Genomic DNA, 20,106 nt, shown 5'->3' with positions numbered 1-20,106 from the left:
TACATATTTATTGAGTAACTGACTGGTTTAGTATGACAATGGAATTTCCTGCTTCCTTGCTTTCCTAACCCCCAAACTGAGAGGACAAATACACTGGATATTGTATGGGCAAAGTTTAAAGAAGACATGCCGTGTGAGGTCTGAACTCTCCAGTTGTATTGCCATATCTGCCCATTTCTTAAAAGAAGAGGCTAAGATAGAGTGGGCAGGGAGTTATTATCATGAGAATTTGTGTCTTGTCAGGATCTACCTAATATTATATTATATACTATATATGTTTAGATAATATTAATTAGTGACTATTCATTTTAATTTCATATACTTCATCAAATCTTGGTTTTCAATCTAATTTTTTAAAATCTTACAATAGGAAGCAGAATGACTTGTGACCATTTATTTAATCTGGACCAAGTAATCAGATGACCTTGTGTCGTGATGATCTTGGCTCGCACTAAGGTGTTGCTCAGAAGATACCCTGCAGTGAGTTACAGAACTATGCTCCTCATCAGCCTATAGAGATGCTGTAAAAATCAAATAAGGCAATAATAACCAAAATACCTTATTAATGTTCAAGTACTACAAAATAGAGATTATATGTTTTTTTACAATCAAGTTTAGTATTTATATTAATTCTATAAACTACAAAAAGAATGTAATTTTCAAAATAGGTTTTTCTTAGAACTTTTTCTTCTTAGAACTTAGTACTTTTTCTCCTGATATTTCAAGAAAGGTGTATTTTTCAAGATTTAAAAAGTATTTTTGTTAGATGTTGTCTCTTCATAACTCAGCTACATCTTTCTCATTGCTCAGTCATGTGATTTTAACAGTAATTATTATGTAAATTTCACATTACTTTTCTCATATGATGAATGAACACTGGGTTGGGGGAGGGGATAAAATCTTAGGTTTTCCAACCATATAGAAATAATTGAAATTTTATCAATTTCCATTGAAATACTCTTGAGCTTTAGTTTTCTCACCCAAAAAAAGGGCATATAGAAACTACTGTCTGTAAAACTTTAACAATGACTTTTATCTTCCTTGCTACTGATCTTACTTGAGATCTATAATATTAGTAATTCCTTAAAGTTACAAATCTGAGCCGGGTGGTGGTGGTGCACGCCTTTAATCCCAGCACTCGGGTGGCAGAGGCAGGTAGATCATTGTGGGTTTGAGGCCAGGCTGGTTCACAAAGTGAGTCCAGGACAGCCAAGGCTAACACAGAGGAACCTTGTCTCTAAAAACAAAACAAAGCAAAACAAAACAAAAACAAACAAACCAAATCTGGAGACATCTTCTTTTCACTGAATGACTAACTCAAGAAATGTATGAAGCCTGGTTTATTTGGGTCCTAATGAGCAGTTTAGGGTGTTAAGGCTTCTGCGTACTATTATGAGGATAAAACCTACGAAGGATAATTCTTCAGGAAAACTTTCTGAAGTGACAATTCTTTGATAGAGTCGGTGTGATCATCAATGGTCGTTGCTAGTTACAGAAATTAATTCACTGGATTATAAAAGCTAATGATGAGCCTATAATAAAATCTTCCTAATTGGTAGAAATTTAAAAATCCTCTGAATTTTCCTGCTTGTCCTGCCCTACTTTTTCATGGACTTCATGAAGTTATTCAGCTGTATGTTTTTTTTTTTAAGTATCAGAATTCTATGGATCATTTCAAGATCAGGACAACAAAGTCTTCCGAGTCCCTGCTTTTATAACATGGCGCAAGTGGCTCTGGGTTGAATACGTGCTTCCAGCAACATGCCTTTCTTTGCCACATTTTGACCTGTGTTTTCAGCACAACAAATGAGAATCAAGTCTTAAACTGTGAAGCAAAATGGGACGAAATGAGTATTTGGTTTGTTCATAGAAAAGATTTTCACCTTCACCTGGCAAGTGGTGTACTTGATTCCTCTGTCTCACAGCTGCCATTTCATTCCTATAAAAGCCTGGTGCTGCCTCAGGAGTTCTGGTAGCCAGTCCTAAAGGAAGGGAATACAAGACTATTGGCATGGAATTTCTCAGCCCAAGTGAAGTAAGACTGTATCTTAAAGGCTAGTTTCCTAATTAATACACGGGAGGTCTGTGCTTGGGCTGGGCTGGGCTGTGTGTGCGCACGTATGTGGAGATTGGAGGAAGTGTCAAGTATCTTTCTAGATCACTCTACATCATCTGTGTTGAGGCAGGGCCTCTCATTTGAATCCAGAGCTTGCTGGTGTTGCCGGGGTCTTCTACCTCTGCCTCTCAAGTGCTACAACACTACCTCATACTTATGTGGGTACTGGGGAGTTGGCCTATAGTTCTCACAATTATGTGACAAGTACTTTACTCATTGAGCCATTTCCCCAGCCCTATTTTGTGTCTTTATTTAACAGATACCTATACATATATCTATATCTACCTATCTCTATATATCTATATCTATCATCTGGTATATAATGATACTATATACATTATATATATATATATATATATATATATATATATATTATCAAAAGATGGCAAAGTAAAGTTTCTCTGAAGATGCAGTGGGATATTAGGCACACATAATTTACCAGAAGGACTAATCCTAGGCCACTGAATCTAGATCAAGCCCAAGACTGAGGAAAACAGAGCTGGGTACTCTGTTTTTGACTTTTTTTTCATGACACCAATTTTATGACATTATAATAATGGCATGGTTAATAAAATAAATATCTGTCACCCTAATTTTCAACAGACTTGGTTGCTTAATCAGTTTTTTGTAGGCTGTGGAAAATAGGAATTATAAGGCTGATGGTAGTAACAGAATTAGAAAGAGTCCTGAGATCTGATGGGAACCATAGAAGACGATGCTCTCCCAGGCGAAGGGTTCGAAAAAAGGCCCATGCTCTTGGGCAGATATAACCCTGCAAGTAAAGGTTTACTGAGTTTGTAAGGTTTTGTTCCAAAAACGGGATGTTTTCTTTAGAAGATTATAGTTCTGTTGGGCGACTTGGGTAGGACTGAATATTAGCACCTACCCAACACATATTACCTGTTGAGCAAGAAAAGGGTTTCATAGCTTTATAAAGTGTTAATTTTTAACATTAATTGTATAATACTTGTTTCTGCAAATGGACTTTAGTTCCATTTGTGATGAAGTGTGTTTACTTTCTGTTCTTAATTTTTCTTCTGTGTGTAGCATAATGTCTTACTGTGGAAACTGAAGATACTGGTTGAATAGTTTAGTAAGTGAATAACAGACATGAAACATTACATTATCTCGAATACTAAGCCCATCAGATTCTAATTGCCTCGCTGGATTCTATAGCTCCCGATCTACACTCTATTGTCTTTCATTACCTCAAGGAAATGCTTCATAATCAGAACCTCCATCTATGTCATCTGTCGTTTGCTAGGGTAAGAGACTTTGAGAACATAGAAAAACTATAAACTGATAACTGTTTTCCATAAGTGCTAGTTTATCTTATTCCAATAGACTTAGGTTGATGATCATTTCCACTTAATTTTAGTGGATTGAGCAGGGGTGGGGGAGCGGAACGGAGATGAAGATTTAGGTTCTTCTAAAGATATTGAAGAAATATCTAAAAACTTTTTCATAGGGAAAAGACTATATCTGCCCTATTTAGGAAGATACATTCAACTGTCTTCATCAGCATTGAGGTGATAAATTAATTTCATCATAATACATTATTTTATATGCAAGAAGCAAAGCACACAAGTAGTCAAAACTGTGCTGCTTTGAAGAACCCTGCTTGACTGCACACAGGCCCCTTGAGGCTGGCTCAGAAAGGAAGAGCAGCGGTGTTTCCAGAGGTGCTCTAACTCTCATTAAAGAATAAACACGATCTGAGGAGGGGTAAAGGTGTTCATAATTATGAACATTTTAGTCTTGTCCCAAAGAAGTTCCTAACATCACATCTATGCAATATTATATGGAGGCCTTAGACAACATTTTTTCTTAGAAGAAATAGAAATGTCATTATACTTGGAATATAATTAAATATGTAGGCAATCCAAAAGAATTTATAAACTATTGGATTTATAAATTTAACAAGTTTGCTGGAAGCAAGTATCATTTATACATACGAATTATGTTTTTTTATATTCTATCCACAAATGAATAGAAAATTAAATAACATTTATAATAATTGAAAAATCAAATATAAAAAATAAGTCTAATAAAAGAAGAACAAGACCTCTATAGTAAAAATTATAAATTACTACTGAGACAAAGAACACACACAAACGTGTAATACAAAGGGGAAATTCAATATTTTAAACATGTAATTATACCTAATTAATTTATAGCTAGTAAAACTGTAATAGCAATGTAAATATGCTTACATGTGAATTAATAAATTATTCATAAAAGTGACAAAATTAGAATATATAAAAGAACCTTTCAAAAGGACCAAAAATTTAGAGAAACTACACTGTCTGTAATATTTATGAAGCTATATTAATTAAAACAGTATGATCTGAATAAATGGAGTCCATTCTGTTTAGAAGTTAAAGCCTACACATATACACACATGCATGCACATACACACATGAAAAACATGGTAAAGTGCACTGATTTATAGCAAAAGCTCTACTTCTGTATAGTGAAGGGAATGGCAATTTATACCTAAATCCCACTCATCAATTGGACAGTTAAACAGCTCCTTCCTCATATTGTATATAGAACATATTCCAAATGGAAGTTAAAGCGTGGAATAAAAAACAATACAGTTCTAGATGGTAGCAGTAAAATTGTTTCATGATAATAGTTTGGACAAGAATTTTCCTTAAACAAAAACATGCGAGGCATTCCAATAAAATAAAACATCATCAAGATGAATTAACATTACAACTAGCACTGAGGGGCCGGGCGTAGTGGCACACGCCTTTAATCCCAGCACTCGGGAGGCAGAGACAGGTGGATCGCTGTGAGTTTGAGGCCAGCCAGGTCTACAAAGTGAGTCCAGGACAGCCAGGGCTACACAGAGAAACCCTGTCTCAAAAAAAAAAAAAAAAAAAAAAAAAAAGAAAAGAAAGAAAATAAAGAAAGAAGAACTAGCACCGACTTTAAGAAAGTACAGGGAAAGCCACAGAGAAGGAACAAGATATATTACCATACACATGTAGCAAAAGACTTCTGTCCAGCACCACACACACACACACACACACACACACACACACACACCTATGAATAAGAAATAAAGAAAAGTTGGTGACCCAATCACAATGATGAAGAGTTAAATGTCTTATGAAAATAGGATAACTAGTAAGTACACATAGAACTCTTTTAAATCGACAGACATTAGAGATGTGCGATCCAGTTTAATTCTACAATGAGATACTATTGCATGCACTTCAAAGTGACTGTTTAATAGTAAGTGCCCAAACACGGACTATCAGGAAGTATATGGAAGAAATGGACCTCTTCAGAACTTTAGGTGGAAGTATAGTACAAGGGCTTTAGAAAACGTATTGGTGGTATATTTGCTAAGTCTGCACATTTGCACGACTGACAGTCCCCTAGTTCTGGACATATCTGCCACAGGAGTGAGTCTCAAGTGCCCAATAATATAGCAGAGTAACAAGGTGGACGTGAAACAGAATCCATTCTTCTGCTGCACTGAAGAGACAGATGTTACAGTCAAGGATAGGCATCAGCTCAGATTAGAAGGATAGAAAAAGATATTCCAAAGCCCAACTAATCAGAAGAGACAGGGAGGGACACGGCATTCTCATCAAAGGAAAAAATCTGCCAAGAGACATTGCAATTCTTAACATCTATGTACCAAACACAAGGGTACTCAAGTTCATAAAAGAAATTATTACAGCTTAAATCATGTATGGATCCTTCACACACTGAAGTGGGAGATGTCAGTACCATGCCCTTTCCAGTTAGACATGCCATCCAGACAAAAACTACAATGAGAAATAGTGGAACTAACAGATGCTATAAGCCCAACGGACCAAACAAGATCTTTACAGAACATTTCACTCAAACACAAAAGAATATACATTGTTTTCAGCACCTCACAGAACTTTCTCCAAAACTGACCACATACTTGGACACAGAGAAAGTCTCAATAGATAAAAGAAAATTGAAATAACTCCCTGCATCCTATCAGACCACGATGGGTTAAAGCTGGATAGTAAAAACAACAGAAACAACAGGAAACTTACAAACTCATGGAAACAGAACAACTCTCTACTGAGTAAGAAATAGGTCAAGACAGAAGGAAAGTAAGGATTTTCTAGGATTCAATGAAAATGAACACACAACATAACAACATAACAAAATTTATGGGACACAATGAAAGTGGTGCTAAGAGGAAAGGCACTTTATAGTACTAAGTGCCTACCCAAGAAAATTGGAAAGACCTCATGCTAACAACTTAACAGCACGCCTGAAATCTCTAGAGCAAAAAGTAGTAAGCTCACCCAAGAGGAGTAGATGGCAAGAAATATTCAAACTCAAGGCTGAAATCAATAAATTTAAAAACAAAAACAATACAAAGAACCAAAGAAGCAAAGAGTTGGTTCTTTGAGAAAATTAATCATATTGACAAACCTTATTACAAATTAACTAAAAGACAAAGAGATAGTATTCAACTAACAAAATTAGAAATAAAAAGGAGGCATAAGAACAGACACAGAGGATATCAAGAGAATCTTAAAGACATACACCAAATTGAGAAATCTAAATGAGATGTATATTTTTTGACACATACAACTTACCAAAGATAAATCAAGATCAAATAAGCCATTTGAACAGATCTATAACCCTCTAGTTAAATAGAAGCAGTCATTAAAAGTCTACCACCTCCTCCCAAATCTCAGTGCCAGATGACGTTAGTGCAGAATTCTATGAGACTTTCAAAGAGCTAATGTCAACACTCCCCAAATTATTCCACAAAAGAGAAACAGAAAGGATATTGCCCAATTTGTTTCATGAGCCCACAGTTACCCAGATACCCCAAAACATAAAGATCCAACAAAAGGAAGAGAATTACAGTTCAATTCTTTTGAACATAGATGTAAAAATTCTCAACAAAATATCTACAAAACTAATGCAGGAAACCCTGCAGTTGGCCTGGCCTAGCGGCCTTGAGAGGCTTGCATCATAGATTTGTTTTTACGTTAGAGTGCATGGCTCCTGGAGCACAATGTACCTTCCAGTTCCTGAGAGACTGATGCACTCCCTTGGGCAGTGAAGCATTCAGGCTGCTTCATGTTTCTCTCTATGTTCCCTTAGTGGTTAAGAAAGCATGGAAACTAGACAGGCCAGTTGGTCTTAGACATTAACCTTGTGTACCCTGTACAACTTGCAAATGTCATTGTATTCTGGAGACTACAACAATTTCCATCCCTGCAATTGCCGTAATATTGTGTTCCTGATAAAGGTATAAAAAGTGTGGTTGTTCTCAATAAAATTGTCACAGCCTCAGTTGTGCTGTGACCTGTTGTGCTCCTCCAACCTACCCTGATTTAATTCTTTGTGGCCATATCAGGTGACCTTTGCCTGGTAAGTAAAGACAGGCACTTGCACAGGAACACAACAACAATGACAACAACAACAGCAGCAGCAGCAGCAACAATAACAGCAGCAACATCAAAATCATGTACCGTGAACAAGTAGTCTTCATCTCAGAGATGCAGGGACGGCTTAACATATGTAAATCAACATTTTACATATAATGTAAATGTACATATGTAATATAATGCAATCCACCATATAAACAAATTAAAGAAAAAAAGCACATGATCATCTCACTAGCTGCAGAAAGGGCCTTTGATAAAATTCAATACCCCTTCATGATAAAAGTCCTAGAGAGATTAGGGATAAAAGGGGAATACCTCAACATAATAAAGGCAAGCAAACATAACACAGAAGGCCCACAGACAACATCAACTTAAATCGAGAGAAACTCAAAACAATTTCACTAAAATCAGGAACAAAACAGGGTGTCACTCTCTCCATTCTTACTCAATATAGTACTTGAAGTCTCAGCTAGAGTAATAGGACAACTGAAGCAGATCAAGGTGATACAAACTGTAAAGGAAGAAGGCAAAGTATCTTTATTTACAGATGATACAATAGTATATATAAATGACCATAAACACTCCACCTGGAACTGATAAATACTTTCAACAACGTAGCTGATACAAAATTAACTCACAAACATCAGTAGCCCTCCTCTGTACCAATGACAAATAGACTGAGAGAGAAATCAGGGAAACATCACTTTTCACAATAACCTCAAAAAATATAACAATAAGATATCTTGGGTACCTCTCACTAAGAAAGTGAAAGGCTTGTATAATAACAATTTTAAGACATTAAATGAAGAAATCAAAGAAAATAGAAAGATCTCCCATGCTCCTGGATTGGTAGGATTAATATAGTGAAAATAGATCTCCTACCAAAAGTATTCTACATATTCAACACAATTCTTCGCAGAACCTGAAATGATAATTTTAAGCTTCATAAGGAAACACGCACGCGCGCACACACACACACACACACACACACACACACACACACACACACACAGAGAGAAAACCCAGCATAGCTAAATTTAAAAATCCTGAATAATAAAAGATCTGCTGGAGTTATCACCAGCTTCAATTTCAAATTGTACTACAAGCTACATTAATAAAAACAGGATGGTATTGGGAAAAAAAAGAAAGAAAAAGAAAGAATTAAGTAAAATTGAAGATTCAGACATAAGTTAACACACCTAAAGACACCTGATTTTTGATTAAAAAGAAACCAGAAATACACACTGGAAAAAAAAGATAGAAACTTCAGCAGATGGTGCTGATCAAACTGGATGTCTGTATGTAGAAGACTACAAATAGATTCATATTTATTATCATGCATAAAATTCAACTTCAAAACCCTCAACATAAGGTCAGATACACTGAGCCTGATAGAAGAGAAAGTAAAGAATAGTCTTGAACTAATTGGCACAGGAAGAGACTTTTTGAAGAGAACACCAATAGCACTGGGTCTAAGAATAATTAATAAATGGAACTTCATGAAACTGGAAAGCATTTGTATTGCAAAGGACACCATCAATAAGATGGCCTTCTACAGAATGGGAAGAGATTTTTTTTTTACCAACTGCATATCCAAAAGAAGGCTAATATCAAACATATATAAAGAACCTTAAAAGCTTGACATCAAGAAAACAAATAACCCAACTAAAAATAGAGTACAGATGTAAACAGAGAATTCTCAAAAGAGAAAACTAAAATGGCTGAGAAACACTTTTTAAAATGTTCAACATCCTTTGCCATCGGGGAAATGCAAACCAAAACTCTGTTGAACTTTTATCATACATCAGTCAGAATGACTACGATGAATAAAACAAAGGGTAGCTCATGGTGGCAAGGATGTGGAGCAATCCGAATGAGCACGTGTCCATTTTGGTGGGAACACAAACGTGTACAGCCACTATGGAAATCAGTGTGGTAGTTCCTCAGGAAGCTGAGGACCGATCTACTCAACATTCAGCTCTACCAGCCTTGGGTATACATCCAAAGCATACTTCATCCTACAACAGAGAAAACTGCCCAACTGTGTTCATTGCTGCTCTACCCATAATAGAAAAGAAAGGAAACAGCCTAAATGTTCCTCAACAGAAGAATGGATAGAAAAAGCTCTAAAAAAATGAAATCATGAAAGTTTTCAGTAAAAGGATGGAACTAGAAAATATGTCATCTTGAGTGTGGTGAGCTATGTGTTCACTTATGTGTGGATATTAGTTGTCGAAAATAAGCTACAGTCCATAGAACCACAGAAGTTAGATGTACAGTGGGGCTGGCAGGTGCAGATAGCTGTCTTGGGAAAGACAACAGAATGGATGTACAAGGCTGGAATAGGAGTACCAAATGGGGAAGGAAAAAGGAGAATGAAGGAGGGAGAGACAGCTGAAATGAAGGGCCATTTGAGGGGTAGTATGGAAACCTAATACATTAGACGCTTCCTAAAACACATCCATATTATCAAATCACCAAATAATGGAAGCGATAGAGCCCTAACTGGCCATCTCTTCTCACCAAACAACTCTTACAGTACCAAGATTGGGTTATGTCTAATTGAATTGTTACCCAAAGGGGTCCCATGGGAACCCCAAACAATGCAGGCTGTTACTAAGACTGTTGGTTGCCTCCACACACTGACAGCAAGGCCATCTTGCTGAAGACAACACCTATACAACTCATTAAACACGGAGATCTCAAGCTGATGCCTATACAGAGCCTTCACCCCTAGTGTTTGATACCTGAAGGTACTCTGTTCTCTACCAAAGGAAAACAAACAGCAGCCCAACTACAAACCCATCAATCTACGACGGCGTCCTACCTGCAAGATGTGCTAAGTAGTGGTGGCACAAAGCTTGTGGGAGTAACCAACCATATCTGATTTGACTTAAGGCCCAATCCATGAGGTGGAACCCATACCTGACTTCACTTGGTCAGCCAAGAACCTGAGATTAGATAGCTCAGGAACCTAGAGGAAAGCCAAACACTACCGTCCTAAAAAAAAAAAAAAGCGATAAAATAAATCCTGATGACACTGTTACACTCATCCATCAGTGACTTGCTCGGCCATCACCAGAGACGCGTCTTCCTACAGCTGATGGGAACAAATATACAGCCAGACATGATGCAAAGAGTGAGAGACCTTGGGACACTCAGACCTAAATGTGTTGTCTCTATCAGATCCTTTCTTCAGGGCTCAGAGAACCCTTGGAAGAGGAGGCAGAACAAATGTAAGAGCCTAGGGGATGGAGGACACCAAGAAAACAAGGCCTTCTGAGCATAACAGGACCGAGGCACAACAGAGCCCAAGGCAGGATGCACAAGGCCTGCATGGGTTGGCACCACACGGGGTCCCAGTGCTTCTGGACACAAACCCAGAAGCTATCTCCTATTGATAACCACTTACACATGAAAATTTAATTTTCTCCTAGGGAGTTTCACTTGGAAAACAGAGTACTCTTAAGGGTAGGCCACATGGTCAGCAGAAGATGGTCAACAGAAAATGAACTCAACAGCGTCTTTGGAGGTTCCTTGTCTCACAACTGTCAGGGATATTTCCTTTTCCTTTTTGTTTTTTAAAACAACTATAACTTTTAATTTAATTTTTTCTTACTTAACATGTCTTTTATGTATATAGTATGGCTTCTAGTTTTGTGGTTTTATGAGATTCCTGAGTGTGTACAAATGGGTCTCTACATCTATTATCTATTTCTTGTATCTTTTTGAGCTCCCTTTCTTCTGTTTTTATCTTTTGTCCTAATTATTTATTTGTGTTTCATATATTATATTATATTATATTATATTATATTGAATTATATTATATTCCCACAGAATCCTGTTTGTTTTCTAACAAGAGACAGAAACAGGGTAGACCCAGATGTGAAGTGAGGTGGGGAGAAACTTGGAAAGTAGAGAAAGGGGAATCCATAATTAGGTTATGGTGTGTGAAAAAAATCTATTTTCAATAAAAATTAAAAAAGAATTGACATATTCCACAAAATAATTTTAATAAAATTTCTGTTTATATAGTCTATTATATAGTTCAAAAGGAAATTTAGCACTGAATAATTATAGGAAAATGTAAAAAACAATGAACATAAAAGAACTAAATATATACCATAAAAAGTTAAAAAAGGAAAAATAAATTAAAATGAAAACAGTATTGATAAAGATACATGAGATATTAAGAGTTAAAAATAAGTAAGAATAAAACATTGTTTAAGGCCAAGTAAAATATTTCCATAATGGAGATAAATTTCTTTAAAGAGAAAGCATAATTGTGCAAAATAAAGACAATATGGAGCAAGAAAAACATGGAGTTTTAATAGAGAAATGTTAGTTAAGATTTAAAGAATAAGTAATTTCAAAAGTTACTTAAACCCTTGTGCAAAATGAAAAAAGGAAGGGCAGGGGAGATGGTTGTTAGTGAAGTGTCTATTGCACACACGCAAGCACCCGAGCTGGATCCCAGAGCACATATAAGAAGCTGGATATTGTGGCAGCTCCTGATAATTCCACTGCTGGGGAGCAGAGACGAGAGTGGGAGACTGCCTCACAGATCAGTGGGCAGCTCCTGAGGAAAGGCAGCTGAGGGTGACCTCTGCCCTCAGTATGCAGGCACACAAACATACATATGCATCCACAAAAATATGGGGACAGAGAGAGAGAGAGGGGGGGGGCATAAAATATTGATGTCTTTTATATAAAAATGCCCAAGAGAAGAGATACAACAAACAAGATTAAAAGGTAAATAGAGAAATGACTTGTACTTCATGTCATAAAGTTAATATTAATACATGACAAAGTGCTTGACTATGGACGTATTACTGCACAAATAGTGTACAGAAAAATTAGTCTTTAAATATATGAAAAAGATGTTGAACATAACTTATAGCACATAAAATACAAATTGTAACACTGACATATCTCTTTAATCTATTAATGGTCACAAATTAAAAAATAACAAATTATTTGAGTGCTCCTTAGGATTTATAGATAGGAACTTGGGAATGCTTTTAAAAGCTGAACAGGCACATAATCTTATACCCCAAGTTTTAATTTCATAAACGTATCTCACAGGTACATTTACACAAGTGTAAGATGAATCATGTGCATAGGTTTCCCTCTGCATCCATCTGTAGTAGCAGAAGATTGGTACCAAGCTCAGTGTACTTTAGATAAACTATGATATAGGTATCCAGTTAAATTTTATACAACAATAAAAATAAGAAATGCAACACAATTATTGTGAAGTTGGAATACAAACTATACTATAAGTTGATGCAAGCATGATTATAGTAAACTACACAACACGAGGCTGGACTAAGTGTCTTTTTTTTTGTTTATCTTCAAACACTAATTTTCTGGAAAAATAAATAAAATTCTTAACAATAACATTTAGTTTTCCCACAAGGATGGACACAATGCGTAAGAACAGAATGGAAGGCAGAGTTCTATGTTTATTACTCAAGTAAGGAAGACAATGTAAGGTTAGGTTGGTACAGCAATCCGATACAGGATACTGAATTATATGAAATATTGATAACTACAAGAAAATATGACCAAAGTACTATTTTACAGAAGTTGCTTCTGCAACATGGCATGAAGAATGAACTGCAAGGGGAGTTTAAGAGGGAAGGGCATTTGCTGGAACATCTTTGTGTTACCCTAGGTATGAGGCAATGATTTTCTAAATCATGATGGTGCCAATGCGCATGTAAAAAGAACAGTCCATGAGGCATCTTAAAGTAAAGTCAACATGGGGCTGCAGACAGAGCTCAGAGCACGGCGCTTGCAGAGAAACCAGGTGTGGCTCCCAGTATACACAACCACTTGTTTATATTTTCATTTCCAGAGCTGATGCCTTTGGCTGGCCTCTGCAAGCTCCTGCACATATGGGGTACACATATATCCTTTTAGGCTCACACAAATACAAACAAAATTATCTTGGGAAAAAAAAGCAATAAGTTAAGAATTGAAAGATCTTACTAAAAGAAAATTTCACACAGGACGCAATAGGGTCTACATAGGCTAGACTCTTGATGAGCAAGGAAAAAGAATTTAGAGTAAATTGAAGAAATGCTGCAGTTCTAAAATAATTTCTAAAACACAGATGCATACTTTAAAAGCATCATTAAAATTTAACAATACCACGTAAATTTTCAATAAAAATAATACAAATAAAAAGTAATATGTTTTGCTATTCTGAGGAAAAAGTTTTTGTGTTTTACATTGTTGGCATGCAAATCCAGGGCCTTGTATATGCGAGGCAAACCGTCTACCACTTAGCTACACCTCAATCACTTCTTGTGAAATTTGATAGGAATGTATCTATCCACTATCAAAGATACATATAATAAGTACGCGCTAAAATTTATACATTGTTATAAACTCATAGAAAACTTAGAATAATTAGATACTTTAAAAATAATTTTCCAACATTGAGACATATAATCTGATCATTTTAAAAAAAATAGGCAACTGTTCCGAATGCAACTCTGCCAAGATATTAATTTATTTCTATACCTTAAAGACTTATCTCTAGGAATCTCTTTCTTTGTATTTTTAAAGTACATTTAGGAGGCTCACACTTTATCTTGAAGATGTTTTATTTCATACCATATTAGATTTCATTTTAATTTGTCAATAACTAAACATCAATAAATAGTGGCCCAGGTACAAAGCATATATTTTTTTGCACTTCAAGTTTATATTCCTCACAAATTGAGCTATACCAATAGATGACCAATTTTGTATCTATTATCCATTTTTATTTGACACTTTTTAGCTACTTTTCTATATCTGAAAAATGATCTTTAAGATATATTTAAAGCCAAGTATGGTGACACACGCCTATAATCCCGGCCATCACGGAGGCAGAAGCAGGTGGATCTCTGTGAGTTCGAGGCCACTCTGGTTTACAAAGCGAGTCCAGGACAGCCAGGGCTAGAGACACAGAGAAACCTTGTCTTGAAAAAAAAAAGTTTTTTTTTTTTTATTTGAACCAAGAATATTTTAAAAGACATTCATTTGTATTTATTTTAGAAACAAAGCTACTCATTAAATTTCAGAAACTGAATTAAGTACTAGTTTTAAATGAATTGTGAAAGTAAATAAATAGCTTACTTCAGTAAATTACGACAAGTTTGAAAAAATACCACTATGTTTACCTGAAGTGGGAGACTTGCAGCGCTCAAGTTCCAGGGGAACTGGACTATCATTCAGTTCAGTTAAGCCTGAAAATATAACAAGGTGGGGAGGGGCAGGGAGAGAGGGGGAGGGAGGAGAAAAGAGAGAAGAGAGATAAGTTTTGCTGACGCTTCATAGGTAATTCTTATTTTGTAATTGCTTCAAGCTTTTAATAAAGGACCAAGAAACCATACTTTAGTAAGTGGCCAAAGCCCTTATAGCAAATGTACCAAGAATAATAGGAAACAGAAAGTGCTTTAAAAAGACATTAATACACTCTTCTACTCCAGGAGCTTATTGATTTAAGAAGATCTTTTAAGAGACACTACAGGTTTAAATTTTTTATAATTGCTTTTAGTATTTTTATATATGAGTGACTCTTTCAATGGCCCCAGGTTACAGCAAACACTGTATCAAGCTCTTGTTTCTAGTATGTCTTACTTTCCATTTTATCACTTCCTGGACAAATACAAGGATAAAGCACGACAGAATAATACACATTTTGTGGATCTCACAATCTGCAACTCTGCATTCCTGTAACATTCATAAATACCCTTTGTCATAGTTTCCTATATTCTTGACGGATATAGCCTCAAGCACCTTTTCATTTGTTCACAACTATTGTTTCTACTCATCTCTATCTCCGTACCCAGAAATATTTGTGAGTCATTGTGAATGATGAAAATTGTTTTTGTTCCTATCACCTTTTTCTTTATGCTGTTTATCTACCACATGCCAGACACGTGACTGTGGTTTGCATGTAAAATGTTCCTCATAGGCTCGCATGTTTGAATTTTAGTCCCAACTGGAGGCACTGTTGGGGAAGGATACAAAACCTGTAGGGGGTGGAGCCTCGCTACAGGAAGTGTGCCACTGGGGGAGGGCTTTGCGATTCCATAGCCTGTCCTCTGTCTTGCTTTCTCGCTTCTCTCACTCTACAGAGCCTCAAGCTTCTGGTACCTTGCCCTGACATGATGGGGCGCAGCCCTTCTACAGCAATGCGCCTCCTCCTACTCTCAAGTTGCTTTTGTCAAGGTATCATAGCAACCGAACAGAAATTAGTACCAACAGGCGGAGCCAATTGCTATGGGAAACCTGGTCTTGGGCCATTTAGGCCTTTGTTTTGTGGGAGGAATGGGGCCGTTTTTTGGAACTTTGGAGCTGGAAAAGGAGCTGAATGCCACAAGTAGAGTCTGAAGGGCTGTCCTAGTAGATGCTTGGAAGATAGGAGTGTTCAGAGAAACACAAACAACGGAGGCCCAGCTCATGAGACACAAGACTCCATCAAGAAATGGGGGCATAGGGCCATAGGGCCATTTATGTGATTTTTTTATGTCGGAGAACATGGGTACATTCTGCCTATGTCTGGGAGGCTGCATTAAAAAGTAGTAGACTCTTTTTTTGGTAGAGAAAAATTTAAGACACTATAACAATCAGTTTGCGTAACTTGTTATTGATTACACTTTCACATCTCTACAATGAGAAGGAGTGACAAATGGAGCAGAAAGACAAAAAACCTGCAGTGAGGAGACGGAGTTAAAGATTATAGCTAAGGAACGTGCTGGAGGCACAAGGCTGTGACTGTTAAAGAGAACAGTGCCATTAAAGAAAAGCCAGCTGCTCTGTCCTGGAACAACACGAAAGGTATTCATCCACTAAAGCCTCCTGGAAGGCAATACCCAGAGGTTTGTTGTTTTATTTTTTCCAGCGTTGGCATATGGAAGCTACTGCACTGTGTTCCAAGGGGGTCCTACTCTACTGCAGCTGGAGTTAGAACTTGGCACTGCTATCCACGTGGTGCTGGTTCCGACATCGTGAAAGACGTGAGACTGAAGAAATCATGGATTCATCTTCCCATGGTTTCTGTCAGGCAGTGTGTAGTAGGGATGGAATACCTACAGGAAGGCCTTTGGGGGCCACTGTATGAAGCTGTGAAGATGACGCCTTAAGTTGTGATGGAGACATAAAGATGTTGGCTGTGCCAGAGCCGAGGGACACCTGTTGAGGAGGGTTGCATACAAGCAATGCTGAACTCCATGGAGAGAGATGTCTACTGTAGGAAGCACACACGGAGGGGTGGAGCCTCTTAAGCCCTCTGAAACTGAAGCTCTACACACCGGGCGTGGCGTGGCAGGACTTTGGGTTTTACTTGTTGGGTTTCGGTCTTACTTTGGTCCCTTCTGTCCTCCCTATGCTCTCATTCCTCCACTTTGGAGTGAGGATGCATACTCTGTGCCACTGTTGTATTGGAAGGATGAGTGTGTGTGTGTGTGTGTGTGTGTGTGTGTGTGTGTGTGTGTGTCTCAAAAGAGACTTTGAACCTTTAGACACTGGAACGACTGTTAAAGACTACGGGGGGGGGGGTGGATTTCAAGTTGTGCTAAATGCATCTGCATCATGGGGTGGCCATGAGCATATGGGGGCCAGGGACAGAATTTTAAGGTTGAAATTTATGTCCCTGGAGAAGAGACTTGAGTTTTTATAGCACAGCAGCAGAAAAGAAACTAATATAGGGACAGAAAAATCAATCCTCATAAAACTTGCAAGCTGAACATATAATGTCATACTATGAAAATACGGCTTAATCCCTGTGTTTATAGATGAGATACTGTAAGTTCAAAGAGCTGAGTGCACCCTGTTTTTGAATAGATAAGATCACAGGAGTAAATCAACTATAGAGCTTAAATAGAAACCGATCTATAATTACAGTCATTTATAACTTACAGAGTATGTTCTGAGAAACATATCACCAGATGATCCTGTTATTGTACCCACACACACACACATCACATGTACTTACACAAACCTGGGTGGGACAGCCTTTAAACTATCCAGGCTATATGGGCTCTTTCTCCTTGTCTGAACACTTTTACAATATGATAATATACAATTGACACTGTAACACAATAAGGGTAAACACTCAAACAGGAAGTTTTCTGCTTCATCTTATTTTCTTTTTTTTTTCTTTCTTTCTTTCTTTTTTTTTTTTTTTTGAGACAGGGTTTCTCTGTGTAGCTTTGACTATCCTGAACTCACTTTGTAGACCAGGCTGGCCTTGAACTCACAGCGATCTACCTGCCTCTGCCTCCAGTTTTGTGCATAAGCTTCAAGGCATGTTGTCTGGTCTATTTCAGATTTCATTACAAAAATTCAAGACTTTTTTGTAACTTAATACGACTATTCAACCTTCTAATTTCTATTTTCAGTCATTGTATTGTTAAAATATTTACTGATATGTTACTACTAATATGAAAGTAAACATTAATTAACTTAAATAATCTTAAGCACATTTTTTTGCCCCAGAGATAAACAGTGAATACAGGGAAGTTTATAACTAAATAAGCAAGGAGCATTAATTTACAGAAACACTATGGCATTATCTTAGATAGTTCTTGAATTTTTATTCACTTAAGCAGGCTTTGTTGTATGACATCCAATTATAAATAAGAAGTTATAAAAAACCAAAAGGCTATTTGAAGTAGAAATATCAAGAAGAGTAATTTGGAACAACAGATAAATATCAGACAGAAAAAAAAAGATTTAAAATGATTAATGACTAATGTGTGTATCTGGAAAAACTTCTGCAGATTTTATAAAGACTTGGAAAACTGGGCTGGAGAGATAGCTGAGTAGTTAAGAGCATTGGCTGCTCTTCCAGAGGTCCTGAGTTCAATTCCCAGAAACCACATGGTGGCTCACAACCATCTATAATGTGATATGATGCTTTCTTCTGGCCTGCAGGTGTATATGCAGATAAAGCACTCAAAATAAATAAATAAATCTTTTTAAAAAAAAGACTTGGAAAACTTTGGCTGACTGAATAATCAAAATTATGAATGCCTAATGACCAGATATTTTTTTCTTTACAAGTACATTTTGTACCTAATAAACTTCTAGGTAATTTATGTAAGTTACTTCTTTTATATCTAACAATACCATGAGAGAAATTATATTGTTACTCTTATTATACTGATAAAAAGGGGGCAGTGGCTATTACATAAAGTTCCCAGGCTATATAGCTATTAGGAGACAAGAGAAATAAGTAATTACAATATAATTAATAGGCAACAAGTATGAAGCATATGTTAGATCATTTCCTTAAAAATTAAAATAAAAAACTGAAAGTGAAAAAAAAAACTTAGCTTCAAAGCTGGAAGACAGATTATTCTGCAAAGTGCTGGTCTCATAAACATGAGGGCCCTAGTGTGATCTGCAGAACCAATGGAGAAAATCTAAGTGTGATGGCACATAATTGTAGTCCCCCCGCCGGAGGCCCTGGCTGCCTCAAAAGACAAGGTGGACCACCCTAGAGAATGGCCCTTGAGCTTAACCACTGGCTTCCTCAAGTATGCACAGGCAAAGGATGCATTCGTGTGCACCCATGAGTGTGCACCTGCACATCCATGGGTGTGCATAAGCAGCAGCACACTCGTAGAACTAAGCTTCACTCACCTATTTCTGTACCGCTTACTGAGTCTGTTGTTCGTCTGGCTCCTTCACCTACCTCCTTGAACTATTTTCTTTTTTTTTCCAGTAGAACTATTTTCATGTGTAAAGTTACAGTGTATCCCAAACTCATATTGAAGATCTTAGTTATTATTACTTAATGCAAGTACTAAAAACAAAAATTATTTTGAAATACACATTTTTTTTTTCCTGACTATGAGACTATAGTGTTTTGCTCCCTTGGAAAAACAAGAAACAAACCAAGGAGATATAGTTATATCATAGGTTCGATTTACTTTCATTCTTTTATGATTATTTTGATATAACAGTAAGTTTCATATTCATATTTTATATTGATTTTATATTTGTTTCATTTCAGTGACATTTGAGAAGTCATTACAATGCTGTCACATAGTCTTTATGTGGCACCTAAATGTCAATCCTGTCATATGTGCTGACTGATTTCCCATCTCCTCACCTTAAGAATTTCGTTCCTGGCCTGAGAGATGGCTCAGAGGTTAAGAGCGCTGTCTGCTCTTCCAGAGGTCCTGAGTTCAATTCCCAGCAACCACATGGTGGCTCACAACCATCTATAATGAGATCTGGTGCCCTCTTCTGGCCTGCAGGTGTATATGCAAGCAGAGCACTGTATACACAATGAATAAACAAATCTTTTTTAAAAATTGTTTCTTTTTATTCTCTTTCTCCCTTATTACAAATCTCTTTCTAAATAGATTATTTCCTATTTACATAACTTTATGACCCGGTATTTTATTTAAAACATGAATGAAGAATTCCTTTTAATAGCTTATCTAACCCAGTGCTGACCCATTTATTTAACCCTTTAAAGCCAAATGCTTTGAGAGCAGTGTGCTTTAGGCCTGGTTCTTTAGTTCCTCGTCTGCTTAGCTGAAGGAGCTATTTGCTTTCTACCTGGGCCTCCCT

At 36.8% G+C, this 20,106-nt stretch overlaps 1 protein-coding gene across 8 annotated transcripts in view; it reads right to left on the bottom strand.

Annotated features, from left to right (window-relative positions):
- Window positions 1-20,106, bottom strand: part of STXBP5L (syntaxin binding protein 5L) — a 236,220-nt gene that overhangs the window by 41,704 nt on the left and 174,410 nt on the right. For 4 of the 8 annotated variants that reach the window (XM_084802614.1, XM_084802611.1, XM_084802608.1 and 1 more), the window contains 2 exons: window positions 14,697-14,762; window positions 1,890-1,982 (listed from right to left, as the gene is read on the bottom strand). In XM_084802614.1, coding sequence (XP_084658740.1) covers window positions 1,890-1,982; window positions 14,697-14,762 — 159 coding nt within the window. The remainder of the gene's footprint in view (window positions 1-1,889; window positions 1,983-14,696; window positions 14,763-20,106) is intronic. The other 4 variants (XM_084802609.1, XM_084802612.1, XM_084802610.1 and 1 more) reach the window with 1 other exon arrangement.

Source organism: Acomys minous (assembly GCF_964271855.1).
Source record: "Acomys minous genome assembly, chromosome: 11".
In the NCBI taxonomy this organism is placed as follows: domain Eukaryota; kingdom Metazoa; phylum Chordata; class Mammalia; order Rodentia; family Muridae; genus Acomys; species Acomys minous.
The sequence above is the reverse complement of the archived record's forward strand: the minus strand, read 5'-3'. Positions and strand labels throughout refer to the sequence as shown.